The sequence below is a fragment of the Ursus americanus genome, chromosome 6 (assembly GCF_024610735.1).
Source record: "Ursus americanus isolate L20-20 chromosome 6, mUrsAme1.1.p, whole genome shotgun sequence".
NCBI lineage: Eukaryota > Metazoa > Chordata > Mammalia > Carnivora > Ursidae > Ursus > Ursus americanus.
The window spans coordinates 61315407-61338158 of record NC_142132.1 but is presented as its reverse complement, the minus strand read 5'-3'; the positions used below and the strand labels follow the sequence as shown (position 1 = coordinate 61338158).

General features: G+C 44.1%; 1 protein-coding gene across 3 annotated transcripts in view; it reads left to right on the top strand.

Moving 5' to 3' along the window:
- Window positions 1–18604, top strand: part of ARID5B (AT-rich interaction domain 5B) — a 176366-nt gene extending 157762 nt beyond the window's left edge. For all 3 annotated transcript variants that reach the window (XM_045783334.2, XM_045783336.2, XM_045783335.2), the window contains 2 exons: window positions 8848–9046; window positions 12457–18604. In XM_045783334.2, coding sequence (XP_045639290.2) covers window positions 8848–9046; window positions 12457–14622 — 2365 coding nt within the window. In that variant the 3' untranslated portion in view covers window positions 14623–18604. The remainder of the gene's footprint in view (window positions 1–8847; window positions 9047–12456) is intronic.
- The last annotated feature ends 4148 nt before the right edge of the window (window positions 18605–22752 follow it).

Sequence of the window (22752 nt, the reverse complement as noted above, 5' to 3'; positions counted from 1 at the left end):
GAGCACAATACTGCCTTCCATGAGCCTGAGCTCAGCTTCAGAACTCCTCTCAGCATGGCGCCCCCAGGCCATTGCTACCGACTCACTAGAACCAGAAGGTGCTGTGATCCTTGGCTTACCTAACTTATCATACGATCCGACTCATAGTCCATACATAGATGAAAGAGTGTTAGATATTTAAGGCTATAAGAAACCTCAGGTGAGTAAGTAATTGATACAAATAACAAATCAACAGGGATCAAAAAAGAAGAGCGAGTTTTCAGCTGGAATGAGCAAAGTCTTCCAGGAGGATCTAGAATTTGAACTGGATCTTAAAGAGTTAGGTTATAACTTGAGAGATCATCATCTATTGCCTAAAATGTTCAGGTGTAGAATTGGAGACTGGTGAAGATACTAATTTTGAAGGCAAAGATCATGGGCTCTTGCTTTCCCAGAGTCTCCCCAGGGCACCCAGGACAGCATCATGAACATATCAGGGACTCAGGAATTAGGGGTTGAGTGAATTAAGTGAAATCCAAACAAAAAAGGACAGTTTCCTCTAGGAAATGTGTGTCAAGAGGTAGGGAATAAGGTGGTAGAAGAAACTGTCAGGTGAATACTCAGGCTGAATTTCCAAACTGGATACACCCAAGGCAGGTATTACAGTTTATCTTCTCAGTGTCTATTGCCTGTCTTACCCCAAAGTCCAATGAGTAGACCGTGCCCCATCCTCACCCATGGGCACCCATGGTGGGGTTGACTGGTCTATGGACTTGCAGCTCCTTTCTAAACACTGCCTCAGTGATGGGGGCCCTGGCCAGTGGGCACAGCGAGGAACATCTCTGCAGCACTGCCATGCACGCCCTCTCATCAACCTTTTCCCCAAACCTGCAGCAGGCCTCCTGGCTCTTACCCACAGCCAGCAGCCCAGGGAAATCGAACAAGGTGCCGAGACTGAGCCAGGCTGAGGCATGGCCACCACTCTTCCATCTACACCCCACCAGGCTTGTTCTTGGAGACCTGCAGAATTTCTCCCAAAAGGACAGTCAGATAACTTCATAAGCAAAAGCCTCCCTCTGTATCACTCAGCGTGCTTTAAATGCTCTGATACCTTTCCAATGCCTGGATATTTCAAGAAACTTTTAAAAAGGAAAACAAAGCCCTCGCCAGGCCCTGGAGTAGAAAAACTGGTTTCTGTTTAAAAAAAAATAAACAACAGCCTTTGAAAAAGTCTCTATTTAAAAATTCTTAAATTTGCCTCTAAATGCAAGTCGTAATTAATAGACGTTGGAGTTTACACTCTAGAGTGTAAAAACACCCTCGGGCACAAACTAATCAAGTGTGTGTGTCATGCTGTAAACTACAGCAAGTTCTTTGTTTGACCCAAAAAAAAAAAAAAAAAAAAAAAAAGCTTGCCAAACAGCAGTTTTTCTTTGTCAGGCTCCTTTATTGTCTCATTTTTGTTTTCTCCCTACCTCCTCCCTACTCACCCCTTTGAACCTGGCTATAGTATTTAAGAAACTTTGCAGGTCCAATGTTTTATTGATAGTTTTCATCAAGCATGAATTTAAATTTGAGAATAGATTTGGTGTCTTAGCCCCTTTTCTTTTTGATAAATAACAAGAGGTTTCTACTTATGATTTTCTGTCCTCGGGGCTTTATCATTAAGATTAAATAACTGTAGTCTCAAGCATGCCACTGCACAAACATCTTTTCAATTACGTGAGTAACAGATGCCTTCACAAAGGAACTATTGAAAATTCAGAGAGCCTGTTTCCAAAAAAGAGAGAAAAAAAGTATCAGATGATAGAAGAATGTAATTGTTTACCATTAAAATATATCCTTAACTCTTCCACTGAAAACCTCTTGGAACATTTTGGTTTTACCCAAGTTATTACAAAGTTCGATCAAAATAATAAACGTTTGGGGCCATTGTTGAACATTTCAGCAGCTCTGTAACCTGTGGTATCGCACAGACATGGGACTTCAATGCAGCAGTTGTTTGCCTGTTTTTACATCACGGACACTGCCTGCCTCCATCTGTGGGGTGCTCATTCTGTTGAAAACACTGTAATCACATTTGTCTATTATTCTTGAAATAATGTTCATCTGCCCTTGAAATGGATCCATGCAACTTGATTCTGAGTCAGTCATTGTTTTCTCCTTGAGAGGAAGGCTTGCTGGTGGCAGCGTGGAGGGCTGGGTGCTGTCTATGGTCTGTGTCCTCTGCTGTGAGCATGTATTGTCATCCCTGGGGCATAAAGTCAGCCTTCCTTAAATCCATCCCAACTTTCTTCAATGCGGTCTTCAGTTGAAAGGCAAGGGGCTAACATCAGTCGAGACCCTCTTAGAAGTGGCAAGGAGGCACCATAGAAGTAAAGCCCCTGAGGAGTTTCATTCTAGCTGGGGAGGCCGTGAGAACCTCAAGTGTGAGTGTAAGATTAAGTGCTGCAGGCTGGACTTCATGGAGGATATGATTCTTGAGTTTCTCTTACCATCCAACATCAAGTTGGACCTGATCCAACCACAGTTGCCACCTTTTAGAGAATCTTGGCGTAGTTATCCTGGCGTTCAGTAAGAGGAGTGCCTGAACCATAGGGCTGCTTCTGTTGTAATGGGTTGATTCTTTGTGGAATGGCCTCTGAGAAAAGGAGAATGCTCACCCTGATTTTTTAGTGCCTTAAGAGCTTAGGGTTCCCTCCAGCCAGGGTGATCAGTTCGGTATCTCCTCGTTGTTGGTGTTTTTAGGTGTGAAAATGTGCCGCTGCCCTGCTGGTATGAAGGCAGCTCAGAGAAGCAGGCAGATCTGTGTCTGAACTCAAATTTTGGCGCTTAATAGCTGCATGCCTTTGACTAGTCATTCAATTATTTCACTCTGAATCTCAATTTCCTCATCCATGAGATGAGGATAAAATAATGTATCTGTATATACTTTTTTTGTAATGGTTGAATTTAAGGTATACAGAATGTCTGGGATTAATAGGCACTACATGGTGGCTACTATTAATATCATTAACGCCTAAACAATATATAAGAACAACCAGAAGTTGCCCTTCGCACCCTCCCACCTCACCTTTTCACCAAGATCCCCATAGACCAACATAACTTCAGTTCAGGGGGCCTGCCATCCTCAAGCTACCTCTCTCGCGTTGACAATTCTTTATAAGAGTCAAGCCGCCATCTTGCTGGGGCCAGGCTCCTTGTACCCTTTATTTTTCTTTCTTTGCTTAGTGTTACAGGCACTTGAGGGCCATAGAGGAAGGTGTTAGAGTCATCCATGGGCCTAAGAAACAACTTTCCCACCACTTCAGGGGCAAAGAGACGACGGTATTAGTGCCTTCAGAAAAGTTTCTTATTCATCTTCTGCTGCCTCTTGAGTAGGTAGGGCTAGGCAGGTAATTTTCCCAAGAAAGAGCTTTTCTGAAGACAAGTGGCCATATATTGTTGTTCACCTGTTGGAGGAGGATACTGGACACTTCTTTCTCAGCTCTCTTGGTTACTGATATTTTGCTTCTCACACTCTGCACACTATTTTTTCTGCTTTACAGAAACTCACACCATAAAACCAAGGAGATCTTTACCCAGGGCCCACATCTTTCTCAGATGAGCTTGGCTTTTGAAAGAACAGGAACAAATTTTCTTTTGTACTCAGTGAGTGTTGTGCCCACTGAGGAAACATCCCACTTTTGTGCACATTGCCGTAGCACATTGGTGTATTTGACTTTTGTTTCAGTGCCTATCACCCAAAGGCTCTTCTGCCATTTTGGTCGTGGTCTGGAACCCTGAGAGGTGAACTGTATGTGAGATTAGAAACTTTCTATTCTTGAAACCTTAACCAGTGTGCATACATCACCTTCAAAAAAGAAAAATATACCTTCTATTGGCTCCATATTTGGTGAAAGATTGCTTCCCACACTTCGCAGTGAAGTTATATTTTCAATTTCTGGCTGAGAAGGGAAATGTCTGGCCAAGCCTTAGAATTTATCAACCCTGGAATCAACTTGGAGGTATAATGACTTCATTTGGGATCAGATCAGGTCCGAAGCCCCAGTGGAACCAATACATCATTTCTTTTCTACGACTGTGAAAAAAACCTAATATGTGTAAGAATAGCAGTAGCATTTTTGCCCTGACAGGCGCACCAACATTTTTTCCCCTCTGCCCCTGAGATATTCTGTTCCGAGGGCACCAGCAGATCTTTGGGCCTAGACTTTGTCACAGGTCTGATGCCCTGAAAGTGTCTACAAAGTAACTAGGGTGTGTTCAAGGATCAACTAGAACCCTAAAAATTTCCTGCTTCTTTCCCCAAATCTCCAAATTGAATCAGTTCTAGACAATATTATAATATTGTTTTGCAGAAGCTCTATAAATAGATGGATTCTCATTTCTCCTTCTAAGCACTGTTTGCTCAATGTTTTGGCCCCAAAGTTCAGTCATTCCATGCAAGCATTAATCAACACAGAAGATTATTAGTGGTTACTCGTTCAGATGAGATTTGACATTATTTTCCCTCTGCCTATGAGGAGGGGAGGAGGAAAGCTGCCTAATAAAGATGGAGAGTCTTTTCTTCTTTTGTATGAAATGCAAATGATGAGGACATGTGCCATATACAGTTCTGGAGCATGAGGCTGCCGGGTTTTGTTGAGAAAGAGAGGCAAGACCCTGGAGGATTTTAGAATTTGTAAATATAAAATTATCTGCCTTGGTGTTTAAAAAAAATAATAAAAGGGAGAAAGAGTTGGCAGGTTGCCAGATTACTTACATTACAGTAATAGATTTGCTGACCCCTGACTTCTGCTGTAGAGAAATGTATTGAATTTTTCATAATATCAGATGAGGCAGATCTAAAAACCTAGTAGACGGCACACCATTATTTAACTTGAGATTTAACAAAGCCGGAATCTTTTCAAACCCGCAATTTCTCGTATGATGATAATTTAGTGGCTCAGATGCTAATAAATCAAGGTTATAATGCTATTGATTTGTTAATTTTAACTTGGGTTGATTTTGGTCGTCTTTATTTAAAAAAAAGAAAAAGAAGGAGAAGGAGGAAAAAAAATCTTGCTTTCACAGTGACTGAATTTAATAAGAATCTTGGTGATAGCAAAAGGCTCCCCTACTGTTTCTGCTTTGGGGTGGAAAATGTTATTCTTGTATTATTCCTAGGGAAAAATAAAATCTCATGCTGCTACAAATCTTATGCCTATGGAAAGATGTTATTTTTTAATACATGATGGCTTACCTATTTCAGAGCCATTAATGGCATCGTAAATAAGCATTTTGCTAATCTGAAATGTGAAATCTGGATAATAATAAAGGCCCATGTATCCACCTCGCTTTCAATTCCCAGAATAGATGTAGATCAGGGGTAAAAATCTCTCTGGATTTTCTAATGAATATATTGCTTCTCTTCCCCATTACTTCCGCCCACCTAAAACCCAACCCACATTCTTAGAGTTGCAGCCCATTGAAAATATTTCTCCTGTGTAATGAGTTCTTGGGGGCTGGGGTGCATTTTTGCTTTTATCTGTATAGTTTAGAACCTGATTAAATCTTTGTTGTACTACAAATATTTGAGGAATAATCATCCGCGAGGCACAGGCATGTTGCATTATACTAGATTCTTGATACAATACAAACGTCCTCCGCTTCCTGCATTGGGCAATGTTGACCTTAATATTGGCTAACCTGTTTTTAATGGTATCCCATGTACGCTGAACGTTTAAATGTTCAGAAACCTATAATAGCTTGCGTCCTCTTGCGCTGTAAAAACTTCTAATAATCAAATGATAAGATCATATCCTGTGGGGTAATTGTGTTGTACCGTGACAGGATAACTGAAAAAACATTCAGTGAAAATCGCACCAAACGGAAATCACTATATGAACAGCGATTGTTTGTGTGCTGGGCGAGACCGTGCCCTGTTCTTCAGGGCTTAGCTGGTCATATTTCGACTTGTTTCCTTTTAGCTGCTGCCTTTCTTGTTTTATTTTGGGAACCTTTTTTCCCTGAGCCACTATAATTATCTTTCAGTGATTTAGAAGGGGGGGGAGAAAAACCACTCAATTGACCTTTACACACACACACACACACACACACACACACACACACACTCACTTGCTCACATAGACTCTCCCTCTGGAAGCCTTGAACAAGCAAGGCTTGTGTTTGGATTCAGTTTTACCTTAGTCATGCCTCTTTCCAGATACAAGAAACATTTAATTCCACATTTCCTGCTTCTGGCTTTAGGCCTTTGACCAGCAAAGTGAAATGTATTTTTTACTGCTGTCGGCCAGCCAGCTGCTGAGTTGAGTGAAGAAGAAAAAAAGGAGAAAGAAAGAAAGAAAGAAAGAAAGAAAGAAAGAAAAAAAGAAAGAAAGAAAGAAAGAAAAGGGGAAAACAAAACAAAAAAAAGGAATGAAATGGAAATGTTGCCCTGCTTCTTGAACCTGCAGAGTTGGTGAGGAAATTCAAGTCTCCTTAGCGCCCACCCCTCTGGACGGCCTGGTGGGCCCAGCACCCGACCCTCAGAGCTGGAGGTGAGGGGTTCTGTGGGGCCCACGCTGGGTGTGTCCCCCAGCCAGTTCTGTGCCTCCTCTCACCCTCTCCCCACACCCAGAGGTAACGCTGTCGTGCTTCTCTGCGAGGAGGGCCCCTCAAGGTGAGAGAGGGCCCCTCAGTGAGAGAATGAAGTCAAGGGCAAGGGTGGTCCCAACAAACAGCCACCGTCGGAATACCCAGACTTCAGTGCTGCTGGGGTTCCCATGGCAACCAAACACAAGTAAAACAAACCTATCTGTCCCAACAATAAAACATGTTTTCATTAAAGTCTCTTTAAAATATTTTTTTTCCAACGTACAAACGTAAAAATATTCAATGCCTTTCGCTCCCGGACAAAAATCCCCGACCTGCCGACGTTAAAGGGAATCAAGTCCCTGGCAGAACTGCGCAGATAAAAGGGATTGGGGGTAATGTTGGGGACTTTACAGACGAGACGGGATAAATTCAAGTATGAACAAGATTGCTTTTTTCTCTCGTCTTCTGCTTAGTTATGCTTTTTATTATATAAACATTAACTGTAATATTACAGTGGGAAGCAGGTATTTGGCGGCCATATATTATTTTAGTAAGTCTACACAGAGAGAACAGTTTCCAGTTTTAGCAGCTGTAACATGTTTAAACTCAGTTTGTAATGGGATCTGAAGATAACTATTCCCCATGGGCTGTGTTGATCTTCATGGCTGGCCCACTGCCAGATGGAGGGCTCGAAACTATTATTCACGCCTCCTTGCACATACCTTGTCCGAGCATGCTCAGTAAATGAATTTTGTTTCTAATACGTTGTAAATTGGGATTTCATTTTCCCATAATTTACTTGGTATTTTATTTAACGTTGAAATATTATCACAAATGTCTGCACGTCTGTACCAACAAACCTGAACAGTTGTGTGTGTTTAAGGAGCTGGGATCCAGATTGCATGGTTAGAAACCAATTTCAGGGTAGCTAACAGATATCCAAACCGAAGAAGTTTTTGCCTGGAAGTCTTAGTTTAAAACATAATTAGGGTTCCCAATATTTGAACAGATTTATGTTGTTTATAAGCCAAGTACATTTTCTTCATTGAGTCAACTTGTCTTATTTAAAACAAATTATGTTTGCTGTATTAAAGTTCATATTTTTAAGGCTGAGTCTTGTATTAATCCCACAGTGAGTCATTAATCATACCAAATGCATTATAAAAACTTTAATCACTGAAGTTGAAACTGAGATTGTAATGCAATCCATCCCTTTTAATTACATCAGCTATTTTTCCCTTTCAGATCAAGAGCTATGTTGCAAAGGGAAAACAGATTAAAACTAGAGCTGTTTGATGTTTCTCTTTTTAGAACAATTTTATGTACTTTGTTTTAAAAGTTATATAATTAAAGTGCTTGAATTTTTCAGCCCTCTGATTTTTGTGGCTTGAGTGGTCTGTCCTCCCTCCTTCTCCCCAGGGCCCTCCTTTGTTGGGCACCCCAAAACGGAGCTCATTCTGGAATCCCCTGCCGGCTTCAGAGCTCAGAGGAAGACAGCTGCCTCTCAGCCCCACTGTGCTTGCCTCCCATTAGCCTCTTTATCTTAAGTGTCTGGTCTGTATTTTGACGTGAATGAAAATATAAACTTTGGAGTCCGGCATCTCTAACAAATGGTGGGATGCTTAAGCAAATTATTTAGCCTTTCTGGGGCCTCATCTGCCTCATCTGTTAAAAAGGGAATGATAATAGTAATCGTGGTAGTAGTAGTAATAATAATAATTATAGTAGTGCCCCACAAAGATGCGGAGATTACGCGGAATAATCTACATGTGTATCTGGGACATTAACGCGGGGCATAGCTGTACCTCCTAGAATATCGTCCTCATGAGGTCAGGGGCTTTGAATGTTTTGTTCACTGCTGTATGTCAGTGCCTTGAGCTCGGAGCACACAGTAGGTGCTCCATAAATAACCGTTGGCAGAATGATAAATGAATGGCAGCCATCATGAGTGTTGCTGTTATCGCGGTGGTGCCGTTGTTGGCGCTGAGCCAGGTTCCGTGAGCTGTGACAATGATGTTAACTTCGGATGCTTCCATTGGTATCTTTGGTATATAGATTCACAAGACTAGAAAGATGTCTTGCAAAGGAGTATATAAGTTACCAGGTACTGGTTTTTGACCGAGGGAGTAGAGCCCTAAACTGTGGAGCAAGTTTCTAGAAATGCACTGGTGTCACTGGAGATAGAGTCATTCAATAAACCGCTGGTATTGAGAAAAGAAACTAAACCCCAATAGCTTCGATGTTCCTGGAATTGCCTCCCATGATTGATCATCTCTTCTGATATCCTTCCAGATTAATCCTACCGTATGAAAGGTTTATTAAAGGAGAGGAAGATAAGCCCCTGCCTCCAATCAAACCTCGGAAACAGGAGAACAGTTCACAGGAAAATGAGAATAAAACAAAAGTATCAGGAACCAAACGCATCAAACATGAAATCCCTAAGAGCAAGAAAGAAAAAGAGAACGCCCCGAAGCCCCAGGAGTCATCAGAGGTGAGCTGCTGTCCTCCACAGAAATACCTCTGTGAGACGGGTCCTGGCCCAGGTCTACCAGAGTCCTGCGTCCACAGCCGGGTCCCTGCACCCCTGCAGCCCCAGACTGAGAACGCCTCCCATCTCAGCCTCACAGCTCCCCGGAGAGGGGATCTGTCGGTCTGCTCGGGAGCTGGAAGGCAGTGCGTGGTATCAAATGGAATAGGCCAAGAATAGGATCTAGAAAGATGGGAACATCCTGTAGAAAACTGAGAGCAAATGCCAGCTTTGAGATAGAAGGAGCCAGAGCTTCAGCTCTGTGAAGCCAAGGGACTCCAGTGTGAAAGATGTGGCTTCTTTGCCATTTCACAGCCATTCTATCTGAGGAGCTGGTGTGACTTTGAAACATGCTTTGTGGGTTCTAGCAAGGAGGGATGTTGAAATGATGCACCATGTCTCTGCGGGACTGTCCTCGAAACTTCAGAGATGGGTTTGCCTTCCATTATGGACCTCTGTGCAACGGCCTTGGGTTGAGACCCATTTAGAAATATCTTAAGGACATATCATTTATAGGAGAATTTGGAATTGTTCCTCTGGAACCATTATTATCTCTCATGTTAACAGGTAGTTTCTGAACCTTTTAAAACCAGCCCCAGCCACCCACAGCCCCCAACAGCTCTTTGGTAGAAGCCATTACTGTCAGCGTACAGCCAGTCATGGAGGCTGATCTGGGCTCTGTTTCAACATGAATAATAAAAAACCCTACTGCCCGTAAAAAAAAACCAACTTCGCAGCCACATTTGGAGACAGCATGTTCTAGGATCCAACCCCAGAGGGAATTTTGGTGCTGATATTAAACACCCCCTAAAAATCAGGTTTATAATGAACACATAAGAGACTCCCTAATTAAACACTGGCTCTAAATACACACACACACACACCATATACCAACCTCCTTAGAAATTAACCTACCCAACGGGCTCTTGTGTAAGAAGATATTATGAATACCAAGAAAAGACATTTTTGTTGTTTTTATTTTTGTTTCATAATTATTCTAAGCTTTAGTAATTAAAAAAATGGGGGACAAAGATGATGCAGAGAGATTTCTAAACATCTGCAAGCTTGCAACATAAATGGCCAAAAGCAAGGAAATTCCAAGTTAAGGCTCACATTCCATTCTTCCTTTATCCTGTTGGCCTGGTGATTTATTATAGGGTTTTGGATCAGTGAGTTCTATTAGATACCATATGTACAGCATTGCCAAAGCACCAGAGGACAAACTGAGGCCAGAGGCCAGCTGACCTTTGAGTGGCTCCACTTTGGGGATGAAGTTTGAAATGGTTGTTTTGTGAGATGGGGGAGGAATCCTCAGCCCATTGCCCTGAAGCCCACCAGCGTGGGAGATGCTTGTTGCCAAGAGTAGGGCCCGGCTCCCTCCGGCTCACAGAAACCCTTAAAGCCTTCAGGCTCCCTGTTTCTTACAGGCCCCAGTGTCTCGGGGCATTATAAGGTCTGGAGTGTCAAAGGTTATCATGCTCAGATCATTGGAATGACCTGGAATCTCACACCCTCCCCAAGTTGACTGGATGGTAAGAATTGCTCCCCACTTCCAACATAGACCCATGGATTTGACCAGGTGTCTTTCTTCTCATTGACTGTATGTTGGGGTTTGGATTTTATTGTTGTCATTGGTGTTTTTATTGTCCTAATTTTTGATGTTTTCCATATGAAACAATGAACTCAATGGAGATAGGAGGGCTTAGAAAGCCGTCCCAGGCAGACCCACTGCCTTCAGGTCATTGGATTGCAAGTTGCCTGGTGGGAAGGTACCAGACCGTAAAATGCCGTCCCAGAAGAAGGGTCCTTTACTTTTTTTCTGCCTAGCTGTCAGAGACCCCCTAAACCTATTTTCCAGTGACAACCACAGAACTCCATGTAACCAAAGGCCTGGGTCACAGAAACTTCAGTGAGACTGAGTACCCCTGCAGCTTCACTTCAAACCGCAGCCCCATCAGAAACTGACATTTAAATGCAATTTGCCTTTTTCCCTTGCCGTGCTCATTTTCCTGTATTTTCATGTAATGCATAAGCTCAGGAGACCCATGATGACTGTTAATGTAGGACAAGTAATGATATTTGTACTGGAAAAGACAGCTATTAGTACAAAAGAGAGAGAGAGGGAGGATGGAAGGAAAGGAGGGAAGACAAGAAAGACGATAAGCGAAAGCTCTTAGGTCTAACACATCACTAAAAGACAGGGATATCTTCAAGTGGTTTTAAGGAGAAACATCTCTGAAAGGGTGTGATTCCCTAAAATGTTTGTTTCTATGCAGCCCTACACCAGCATCCTCAATCTTACCCAAAGATGGTAATGTGTCCAATACTTCTTTTCTTAACAAAGAAGAACAACGTTCAAGGGATGAGATGGGGGGGAGGGGCTTGGGGGAGAAGACCAGTTCAATACAACCGTTTTGTGACTGTTCTCTAAGACATGTCAGGACAGAGTGACAGTTTTGAAAGGGGCTGTCAGCCAGCTGGGTCACAGATGGAAAGTTAAAATGACCTTCTAAGGTCAAACTTTGCACAGCCACATAATGCAATGAATGGCTCAAATTGGGCCCACAACTTCAGTCAATAGGGACACATAAAGAGCATCCATCTCATTGACTACAATGTATTCCAGTGAACAGAAAAGCTGTATTTGGGGCGGTGCTCACTGCCTGAATTTTGATAACTTCATTTTTAGTTTTAATAGAAATGTAGTTTGCTACAGCGTAGAAGGACTCCGAGTCCCTCTGTCCCTCAGGTAGACAGGCTGGTGTTGCATCTGCATAATTTTCCAGTATTTTAGCATTTTCTGCATGTCATAGGGCACTGAGTAGAAATTAACACTTACGCATTGCTAATTTTATGCATCGTGCTGAACACATTAGGATGGGATTTGCTCTCAGAGAAAGGCAAGGGGTTCTAGTACGTTTGTTGCTTGTTGTTCGCATGGGGTTGGTTGGTTTTTGAAAGGGAGATGCTTAAAAAAAAAAATCTTTCTCCAAAGTGTCATGAAGCACAACATGTAATTTAAAACCCATTTGGATAATTGACTGATTTGACAAGAAAACAACCTCAGAATTAAACTATATATTAGAATCAAGGAGTGATAAGATTGTATACCGTCAATAGAGAACACTTTGCTATTTTGATAGGTGTCTCACAAGGGACTTGAGCGAATATGCATTTCCACCCTAATGTTTCCGTAATTTAGATTTCTTTGTTTAGAGCTGTGATTGGGGGGTAATAAAGCTTTACAGAAACTCCCTGCGCTGATTGACAAGCCTGTTTTCAAGAAAAACTGCTGCGTGTAATATTTTGTTTCATAGCAAAATGTGTCAATGCATTTGGCTTCCTTCTGACTGCCTTTTGAAATATTTTATCAGGTTTCATCAGAGCCAGAGAAGGAACAAGAGACTTTAAATCAGAAGAGCATCTCTGAGCCTCTCCCAGCAGCAGACGTGAAGAAGAAAGTGGAAGGGTACCAGGATTTCGCAGCAAGGCCCCTGGGGTCTAGAGCAGACCCAGAAAAGGACAACGACCCAGCTGAAGGTGCCAACAGTGAGAAGGCAGAGGAGCTGGGAGACAAGGGGCCTGCTCCTGCGCTCCCGAGTGGCCCTCCAGCCCCTGAAAGGGGTCCGGCCCTGGCCCCGGGGGCTGGCAAACAGTCCCTCAGCTCTCCCAGTGCTCTTGCGGACTCGAAACAGGACCCCCAGCCCTGCCGTTTTACAGAGAGCCCGGAAAGTGAACTCCAAGAAACACCCTTCCCTGGCTTCCCCAGCGCCCAGCCCCCCCTGGCAAGCCAGAGCGAGCTGGAGGATGACAAGCTGCCTGCGATGGCGGACTACATCGCCAACTGCACCGTGAAGGTGGACCAGCTGGGCAGCGATGACATCCACAACGCACTCAAGCAGACCCCGAAGGTCCTGGTAGTTCAGTCATTTGACATGTTCAAAGACAAAGACCTGACTGGGCCTATGAACGAGAACCATGGACTTAATTACACCCCTCTGCTCTACTCGAGGGGCAACCCGGGCATCATGTCCCCTCTGGCCAAGAAGAAGCTTCTGTCCCAAGTGAGTGGGGCCAGCCTCTCCAGCAGCTACCCCTACGGCTCCCCACCGCCTTTGATCAGCAAAAAGAAACTGATGGCGAGGGATGAGCTGTGTGCGGGTCTGTCCCAGGCCCACCACGGCCAGAGTACTGACCACATGGCTGTCAGCCGGCCGTCAGTGATTCAGCACGTCCAGAGCTTCAGAAGCAAGCCGTCGGAGGAGAGAAAGAGCATCAGTGACCTTTTCAAGCATGACAAGCTGGGTCGATCCGATCCCCACCGCTGCAGCTTCTCCAAGCACCACCTTAGCCCCCTTGCTGACTCCTATGTCCTGAAGCAAGACATTCAGGAGGGCAAGGAGAAGCTCTTGGAGAAGAGGGTGCTCCCCCACTCCCACATGCCCAGCTTCCTGGCCGACTTCTACTCGTCCCCCCATCTGCACAACCTCTACAGACACACCGAACACCATCTTCACAACGAGCAGACGTCCAAGTACCCCTGCAGGGACATGTACAGGGAATCGGAAAACAGTTCCTTCCCTTCCCACAAGCACCAGGAGAAGTTCCACGTGAATTATCTGGCGTCACTGCATCTGCAGGACAAGAAGGCGGCGGCGACAGAAGCCCCCACGGATGATCAGCCCACGGACCTGAGCCTTCCCAAGAACTTGCACAAACCCACGGGCAAGGTCCTGGGCCTGGCGCACTCGGCCCCGGGGCCCCAGGAGGGCAAGGGCGTCTCCCAGTTCCAGGTCATGAACAGCCAGAGCCGGGACTGTCACCCCAAAGCCTGCCGGGTTTCGCCCATGACCGTGTCGGCCCCTAAAAAGTACCCCGAGTCACTCTCCCGGTCGGGAAAGCCTCACCACGTGCGGCTGGAGAACTTCCGGAAGATCGAAGGCATGGTGCACCCGGTCCTGCAGCGGAAGGCCAGCCCCCAGAACATCGGGGCCGCGCGGCCCATCAAGCGCAGCCTGGAGGATTTGGACCTGGTGATCGCCGGCAAGAAGGCCCGGGCCGTGTCCCCGCTGGACCCGTGCAAGGAGGCGTGTGGCAAGGAGAAGGCCTCCTCCGAGCCCGAGGGCGAAGGCGGCAAGGCGGCGCACGGCGGCCAGGCCGGGGCCGCGTCGGAAGGCCACAAGCTGCCGCTGTCCTCGCCCATCTTCCCAGGTTTGTATTCCGGGAGCCTGTGCGGCTCGGGCCTCAACTCCAGGCTCCCAGCCGGCTATTCCCATTCTCTGCAGTACTTGAAAAACCAGACCGTGCTTTCGCCACTCATGCAGCCCCTGGCTTTCCACTCGCTTGTGATGCAAAGGGGGATTTTTACGTCGCCGACAAATTCTCAGCAGCTTTACAGACACCTGGCCGCGGCCACACCCGTAGGAAGTTCATATGGGGACCTTTTGCACAACAGCATTTACCCTTTAGCTGCTATAAACCCTCAAGCTGCCTTCCCATCTTCTCAGCTGTCGTCCGTACACCCCAGTACAAAACTGTAAGCCCGGCTCTGCCCGGTGTGGCCACCAGAGCTTCCCTCCCCACCCTGGGGGTGACGGCTTATAGAATTAGAAGTCAGTATTTCTTCTAATCCGGGGGTGAGATCAGTCCCAGCCAAAGGGGCCGCCAAGGGGAGGTGAACATACCTGATTTTTCTGGGACAACTCCAGCCTTGGCTGGTCAGTCTGGAGCCCCTTCCAACACAGAAGCCCTTGCACCTAGATGGTTCCCTTTGCACGAGGGTCTCGTGAAGGGATGTATGTGTACCCGGGAAGAATTTAGAAGACCCGGTCTTGAGTTCCGACGGTCAGGAACAATCTGGGCAAAAAAAGGGGGGGGGGCAGGCATGTCACAGGAAGGGGCAAGGAAGACTGGCAAGTATTTGCCAAGGATGCCCCTCTTTTCCTAAAACTCTCCAAGGTTCAATCAATGCAATGTATAGTGGAACTTCAATAGATCTTTCATTTTGACACTATTAAACAATCCAGAGAAGTAAACACTGTTAAAATGACTGTATATATTTGCTTCTTAAAACTACCCGGATCACTGTTTGCTCACCTAATTTATATACAAGTAGTTCCATTTTCTCCCAGTTCCTTCTTGTCCTTTTTTTTTTTTTTAATTAAACAGTATAGCTTTTGTTTGCAGGTCTTTTGTTTTTGTTTTGTTTTGTTTTATTTTGTTTTGTTTTGTTTTCGAGGCTGACTGTCCTAGTTGTTGATGCGTGTTTGTAATTTTTCCACATCTTATCATTTTGAGCAGCTTTGGGTGGTAAAGTTATTGTTTACAAATTGAAGCAACTGATTCTCGTGGAACAAATGAAAAAGAAACAGTTGAGCACACAATAGTGCCAAGAATGTTCCTTTGCAGATCCGCAACTTAAGGATTTTGTTCCTCATAAATGGCATAGTTGAAAGAGCTTATACACTGCTTACCCGGCCAAATGCTTTGCTTTGAAGTATTGGGTTATGTGAAAATATCGAGCATTGTACTTACCTTATCTAGGCTGTGAAACTGTCCTACATACCAGAGGAATCATAAAAACAAAAACCTCACTGGCAGCAAGCTGCTTAATAACAAGAATCTAGAGGACATATTTGTGGGCTGCACAGATATTTTAGGAATTTCAGAAATTAGAACAGAAGCCAAAATGATTTACATTGGTGTTGGCACTGATCCCTTTAAACAGTGTGGGAAAGGGGGTTGGGAAGAAGATGGAGCTCGTCTATCCAGAAGAGATCGGGCCACTGGAGGCCCGGGCGCCAGATACCTTCCCTGGGCCGCGGTCCTTTGAGTAATAGGTAGTCACGTTGCCTTCATCGAGCTGGTTTCTTGCTGTTCCCGAGAAGAACCGCCCAGGCCACATGTCTGGGGAGCACTGGCATACTGGATTACCCATTTCAAAAGAAAGTCATCTTCTCTGGGGTTACGGGGCGTTAGATTTGGGTGCTCTGCGCACCCACTTGGTGGCGTGTGGCGTGTCTCTAACCACCTGGCCATACGGTCCGCTTTATGATTTCTTTTGTCGTTGGAAGAAATGGTCACGTTGTTCACGCAGTCAAAAGACGTGCAGAGTGTGTATTGTCCTTCCTGCCACATGACTGTGTTTGCTGCTGGGTCGTAACATCAAGGTGGATGCGTTTTCTAAGCGTGTGAAAAGTCCATCGATACAGAGTGGCTTTTCTTTCCAAGTCCCCTCCCTGCTGATAAGACTGCTTTGATGACCTCCCCAGCCGACCCTCCCCTCCCCCAACACTCCCTGTAGACCCTCGAACCATAGTTAACCAGTCTTTTACCTCGGAGATATTACTTCTATGAAAATTGATGACAATTTTCAACTTCTAAGTAGGTAACTTGACTGCAAAATAATCACGACTGGTCAACAATGACCCTGCGGCTCTTAAACAAAGCCCTGCATGCCGGGCATTTATATTGAAATGTCTCCATGATATGAAGCCAAATATTCAATGTAACATACTTAATATCCAAAGGTGGAAACAAAAGAATGTAGAGATCTAGTGTTAAGAGTTCCATTTGCTTCAATTAATTATTTACCTTCCTGTGGAATTTCACACATATATATATATATTTACATATATATATATATTTAATAGAACCATAGATAGACTAGTAGAATATAGATTATAAATGTGTGAGTGCAGATTATCCTGCTATTGCACAAGATAGAGGGGGAAAGAGATCTCAATTCCAGCTGGCAGACTGCTAGCCAGGACACCTAGAAGAAAGTTGCATAGATTGAATGGTCGCAGAATCAGAGGACGTGGATGAAGACGGAGTCTCCAGTGTTTCTGCAGCAGGCATGGGCTAGATTGTGCATGGTTTCTGGGGTTTGTTTCTCTAAGAAATGGGGGCCCCCTGTCCCTGGTGGAGCTCACCTATCCGTTTGGAATATGGGCATTTGTTTTCCCCGCTACAGTGATTTCAGTCTGGTTTCATCATGTTGGAATTCGATCACACCATTTTTCAAACAATGTTAACATAGTCCAGCTTTTGTTTTTCTCATCTCTTCCGAGAGGAGACTCACTGTTTCTGTCTGAGGAAGCTCATACCCTCGGCAAAACATCAGGACAAATAAAGAGAAATGGGGGTATACATTCTCAACAGAAGCAGTGTGTTATTTGTTTTAAAACTCCGAACAGAGATCTTGGAAATCTTTCAAAAAAACCATTGAATTCTTCATTGGCTGAGAACTACATTTTAAAAAGTCTTAAATAGGGCTTTGTTTGCATTGTTTGAGTTCAAGGGGCCTTATTATTGAATGGAATTGCACAAGTCTTTCTTTGTGCAATCAAACCATTGTTATTGGTAGTTTAGTAAAGGAAACTGTGGAATCTAATTGGCAATGGAGTCATAAATCTATTTACTGAGCGTGGCTTCCAAGAAATGTTGCAATTCAAAATAGCACTAAGTCCGTGATTTACTGGAGATTTGGAGATTCTAAATAATATTAAAAAAAAAAAACACAAAAAACCCTTTCCAATGCAACTCCTGGTTTAAGTTTTGGCAACTCAAAAAAAAAACAACAAAAAAACAAAAAAACAAAACAAAACAAACAAAAAAACCCCACCCCAGCCCAACTGAGTTTCAGAATTAAGTATTCTTCTAGTAAGTGATTGGAACTTGTAATATTTGCCACAGGACTGACTTATTTATTTACTAGCTAGAAGCTCTTAAGTTCACTTGTTTATCAGGGCATATACAGAGGGTTTGTTAAAACTCAATGTTGACTTTACAACTTTCTGACCTGGTGCATGAATTCTCAAGTACTGTATTTCAGTGTGTTGGTGTGTCTGATGGAAATTTCGAGGTGATCCCACAAAAATATTTTATGTAGTGTGCCTTCAAAGAGAACCATTTCTTTCTCTTCACTTGTTGTCCCACAAAGTCACATCTGGTGGTGGTCAGCCAAGTCCCATCTGGTCCAGTTGTACTCTTGTCCCAGTTTTAAAGAGAAATGGGAACAAGTTTGCCCTGGTGAGACCCACACCATTTCAATGATTATCCTGAGCACTTAAATTCCAGTGTTGGCTGTTGATGTATTTGATATTCTGCTTGTCTCCCTATGGTTGAAATATGTCTGAAAAATAGCAGCATAATCTCTTGGCTGTTTATACTTTTTTAAACTTTCCTGTGTTGTAAATATTGTATACTTTTGGTGATCCCAGCTATGTAACCTCTCTGCTCTGTAAGGTGATTATGTGTATATAGCAACATGGCCCAGTGATATTCATAGTTTCCCAATGGAGAGGTTATTGAGTAACCTTTGCATTCGTTTAAACACTACCAGAAGAATGCTGAGCCAAACTATAAACACTCAATTTTGTATGTTTTCCAAATTGTACTTATTACTGCTTTTGATACTGTATTACGTGCCAATAGTTTCCCAATCACATAGCAGGCAAGAGATATTTTGTACTTTTTGATCCACTGTAATATTTAATAAAAAATGTTACTATCTGTTTCCTTTGGGTGTGAGCAATCTGTTACTTCTTCCTGAGGAGTCCTGGGGCCTCACAAAGCTTCTTTCCACCCCATCATCTCCAAACTTGATCACAGCAGTGATGATGGTGGCAGTGCTGGTGGTGGCGATGGTGACGATGGTGTCTGTAGTTTGTTGAGAGCCTGCTGCGTGCCCAGCTGGCATACAGTATCTTTAGTCTTCGGAACCCCACGTGAATACAGCTATGCCCATTTTACTGATGAGAAAACTACGGCTTAGAGAGATAAATCAACTCACCCCAGATCATCTAACAAACTGGCAGAGTCGGGAATTGAACCCAGAGCTCTGAAGTCTATGACTTCCTTTGTATGCTACAGGCCTGTCCTGGCAGATAACAAAAGTCACTGTCTGTTTACTTGGTCCACAAAGATTTACCCATGCCTCAATTGCCAAGCATAGCATTAGGAGCTGGGAATACAATGGTGAGGAAAAGATAAATATTGTCTCCCAGGCTTACATATCTTATGAGAAAGAGTTAATCAAGTAGTCACCCATAGAAATACAAAACCTCACCCTGACCTAGTTCCGGGGGAGAGGAAGATGATAACTAAAGTGATACATGAAGAGGAAGTGGTGACTAAAATGACATGTGAAGGATGAGTATGAGTTGACCAGGTGATAGGGAATTGGGAGAAGAGGAGTCCAAATGGCACCACATGTGCAAAGGCCCTGTGGCAGAAACAAGTTCGGTTTATCATGGGAATACAAAAAAAAAAAAAAAAAGAAGAAGAAGAAGAAGAAAAAGAAAAAGAAAGAAAGACCATGTGATAGAAGCATGATTTACAAGGTCCGGGGAACGAGGTTGAGGTGAGGTGAGAGAGTATAACAGAGGCCAACTGGGTCAGACTAACAGACCAGACTGAGCATTTTGGTCTTTTTTCTAAGTAAGAAGAGGTTGAAGCGGGGAGGTAACTTATTCGGATTTCTTTCAGTGTCACCTTCTGGCTGCTGTGGGAAGGCTGACTGAGAGCAGTCTAATACCAAGATGGTAGTCCTTTCATTTGGGGTAGTGGAGTGGTAGAGTGGACATAGTTCAGAGGTACTTAGAAGGGTGAAGAGACTTAGCAATGGATTCAATGGGACAATTGATGGCTATTCAGGAAGAGCCGAGAAGCTGGGAGAGCAGCATTTTCTGACACCTGATGAGGATGGACAGAGCTCTGACCGGCCGTCCCCTTCATCCTCCGCCTCCAGGCTTCCCCCTGGTTTTGCTCCACTTACTATTAGTTGAAATGAGGCATTCACAAAGTAGTACCCTGTGTGCTCCCTTCTTAGTAGGTCCCAGAGATTGGGGCCCGGGGAGAGGTTGGACACACTTTGATGGGGGTCTTGTTTTACTACCCACACCTTCTGGTCAGGATGGACTTGGAAAAGACTGGAGAGAGTAAGCTGCTAGCAAGCATGTCTCCACAACTTGGGGGGAAAAACAGACGGATATTCTGATAAAAGACACTAGATGCTTTTTCTGATCAGGGAAAGGACCAGCAAGAATTGCAGCAACATGTCCTGGGCTTCACCCCCTTCTTGCTGGCTATCATCCTTTTGTAAATCCAAACACCCCAGACCCAGGGAGGACCCCGAGCCCTGTGGTCTCCTCGCCTTCGCTCTGATTCACGTGGATTTCACCATATCACGTGAACTGCTATGAGAACATCAAAAAAATGTTCTTCCATCTATGACACATTCAGCATTTATAGATCTGATACTTGAATCATACACAACAGGAAACATCATGATAAGTTATCTATTTTTACCAGGCCTGGCTGGCAAATACTGTTGGGAAGGAGGGTGCTTTTGCTAAAGATGTCACTCATAGTGCGAAAGCAATGAAAATGCCCAATGATTTATTCTAGGAAAGTGGCCAAAGTTGACAAATGTTTTAAGACTGATAGTGACCAGGAAGTGGGTGATCGTTTACATCAACAAGTATATAAGTGGCAGGAGGTGGGGAGTGGGGTGAAGGGTGAACTCTGGCCAGGACTAATGTGAAAGAAAGCATAGCCTTCAAGGTTGGCCTAGGGAGTAGAATCAATCACATTAATTTGGGCTTTGCTAATTCAGAATTCCTGAATTTGGGGATCTCGAGGCTAAGTCCTGGGATAAAAAAAAAAAAAAAATTCCAAAGTATTTGTTTAACCTGCTTAAAAGAAAAAACTATTTTTAATCATGTTAGCCATAACCCTAGCCATTCAGCCAACCGAGTAAGGACAAGGTGATCTGTTCCCTGAGGCATCCATACAACAACTACTACTATTTTAATTATTGTTGAAACTCTCTCCAGGACAGAGCCGTCCCGTGGAACTTCCTGGGTGGTGGAAATGCTTTATAATTCAGAGTTGTCCTATGCTGAAGCTACTGGTCAGTGTTGCTACTGAGCCCTTGAAATGTGCCTCATGGGATGGAGGAACTGACTCTTTAATTCTATTTCATTTTTATGTATTTCAATTTAAGTAGCCGCTTGTGGCTGGTGCTTCCTACGTTGAACAGCAGAGCCCCAGAAGGTCCAACTGGTCAGTGGACACATACGGATATAGACCCTGTTAGTGTCAGGTCAGTATCTGCATGGAAACTTTAACATAAACACTAAAGCAGGGGTCCCCGGGGGACTCAGTCGGTTAAGCGTCTGCCTTTGGCTCAGGTCATCATCTCAGGGTCCTGGGTTCAAGCCCCGTGTCATCGGGCTCCCTGCTCAGCGGAAAGCCTGCCTCCCCACTGTGCTCGCTCTCGTTATCTCTGTCATTATCTCTGTCTCACTCTCTCAAATAAATACATAAATAATCTTAAGGAAAAACACTCAAGCAGACCACGCTAAAGAGACAAGAGTCTCTTCTTGGCAGAGCTCCATTCGTCAGTTTGGGGGTGGCTATAGATTTAACACCATTTTTCACTCAGGATTAACACATGATAGGCATTTAAATACTCAACTATTTGAGCAAATAAAGCACTGAGAACACATCAAGAAAGAAGTCTCCAATTATGACATTTTGTCATCAAGTCCCGCTTCTTCTGTTCAATCTGATTGTGTAAGGCTGGAACACGACTTCCAGAAAGTCGCTGCCGTGTCGGTGCGGCCACACTGCCTCACTCCACGGGAACTGGATCTTCAGCTCTGGAGTCGGGGAGAGGATTCGACAGCAGGCGGGAGGGCATCAAGCGGGGAGAAGCGGCCCCAGGGACCAAGCGGGGAGGACTCCAGGACAAAATATGGTCGGTGTCCCGTCCTTGTCCTCCTACTTCACACCTGAGTGTGTTACCTTATTTCTCCTTTCCAAGCAGTGACAACAACAACTAATGACACAGAGCGACAACTCCGTAGGTGACGGACACTGCTTTACATGTTTTGTTCTGTCCCTCTGTTTGTCTTTCGCTATTGATTCCTTTGATCCTCAAGCGTCCCATGACATAGGTACTATATTTATTCCTGCTTTATAGTTGAGGAAGACAAGGCTGTAACTGAGTGTTTGCATTACCAGAAGGCTCTTTCTGAGGTTTTTTTTATTGTGTCCATCTCTTTCTCCTTCTCTTTCCTGCCACCCTGACTCGGAAATTCAAGTGGTCAGCCAACAATGTCACATAACACCCTGAGGTTGTTTATCAATTAATGAGGCAAAAAAGAGAGCAGGCACCAAGAAATAGTATTAGGAAAGAAAAAGAAGTAGACTTTTTAGAGACTAGTATTAACTTTAAGCTTCTACACTGGAAAAGTTAGATGAAAGGAGCTATTTTCTACAAAAATAGAAATTAACAAAAATTTCCCAAGGGAAAAAAATCTCCAATGACAATGAAAAATTTCATCAGGAGTCAAATAGTTCTCCACAAAAAAGCACCAAGGCCAAATGGTTTCAAGCACTTCGTCAGAGACTTGAAAAGAAGAAAAACTATTCAATCCTTTTTATGGGTTTATTTTGACCTCATTACCCAAACTCAAAAAGGACAGTGAAAGGAAAAAAAAAAAAAAGATCAGTCTTACTTATAAACCAGATGCAGCAATCCTAAGTAAAATTTCAACAGAGACAGAGACAGCCAGCGAGAGAGGGAACTCAAGCAGGGGGAGTGGGAGAGGAAGAAGCAGGCTCCCAGCGGAGGAGCCTGATGCGGGGCTCGATCCCAG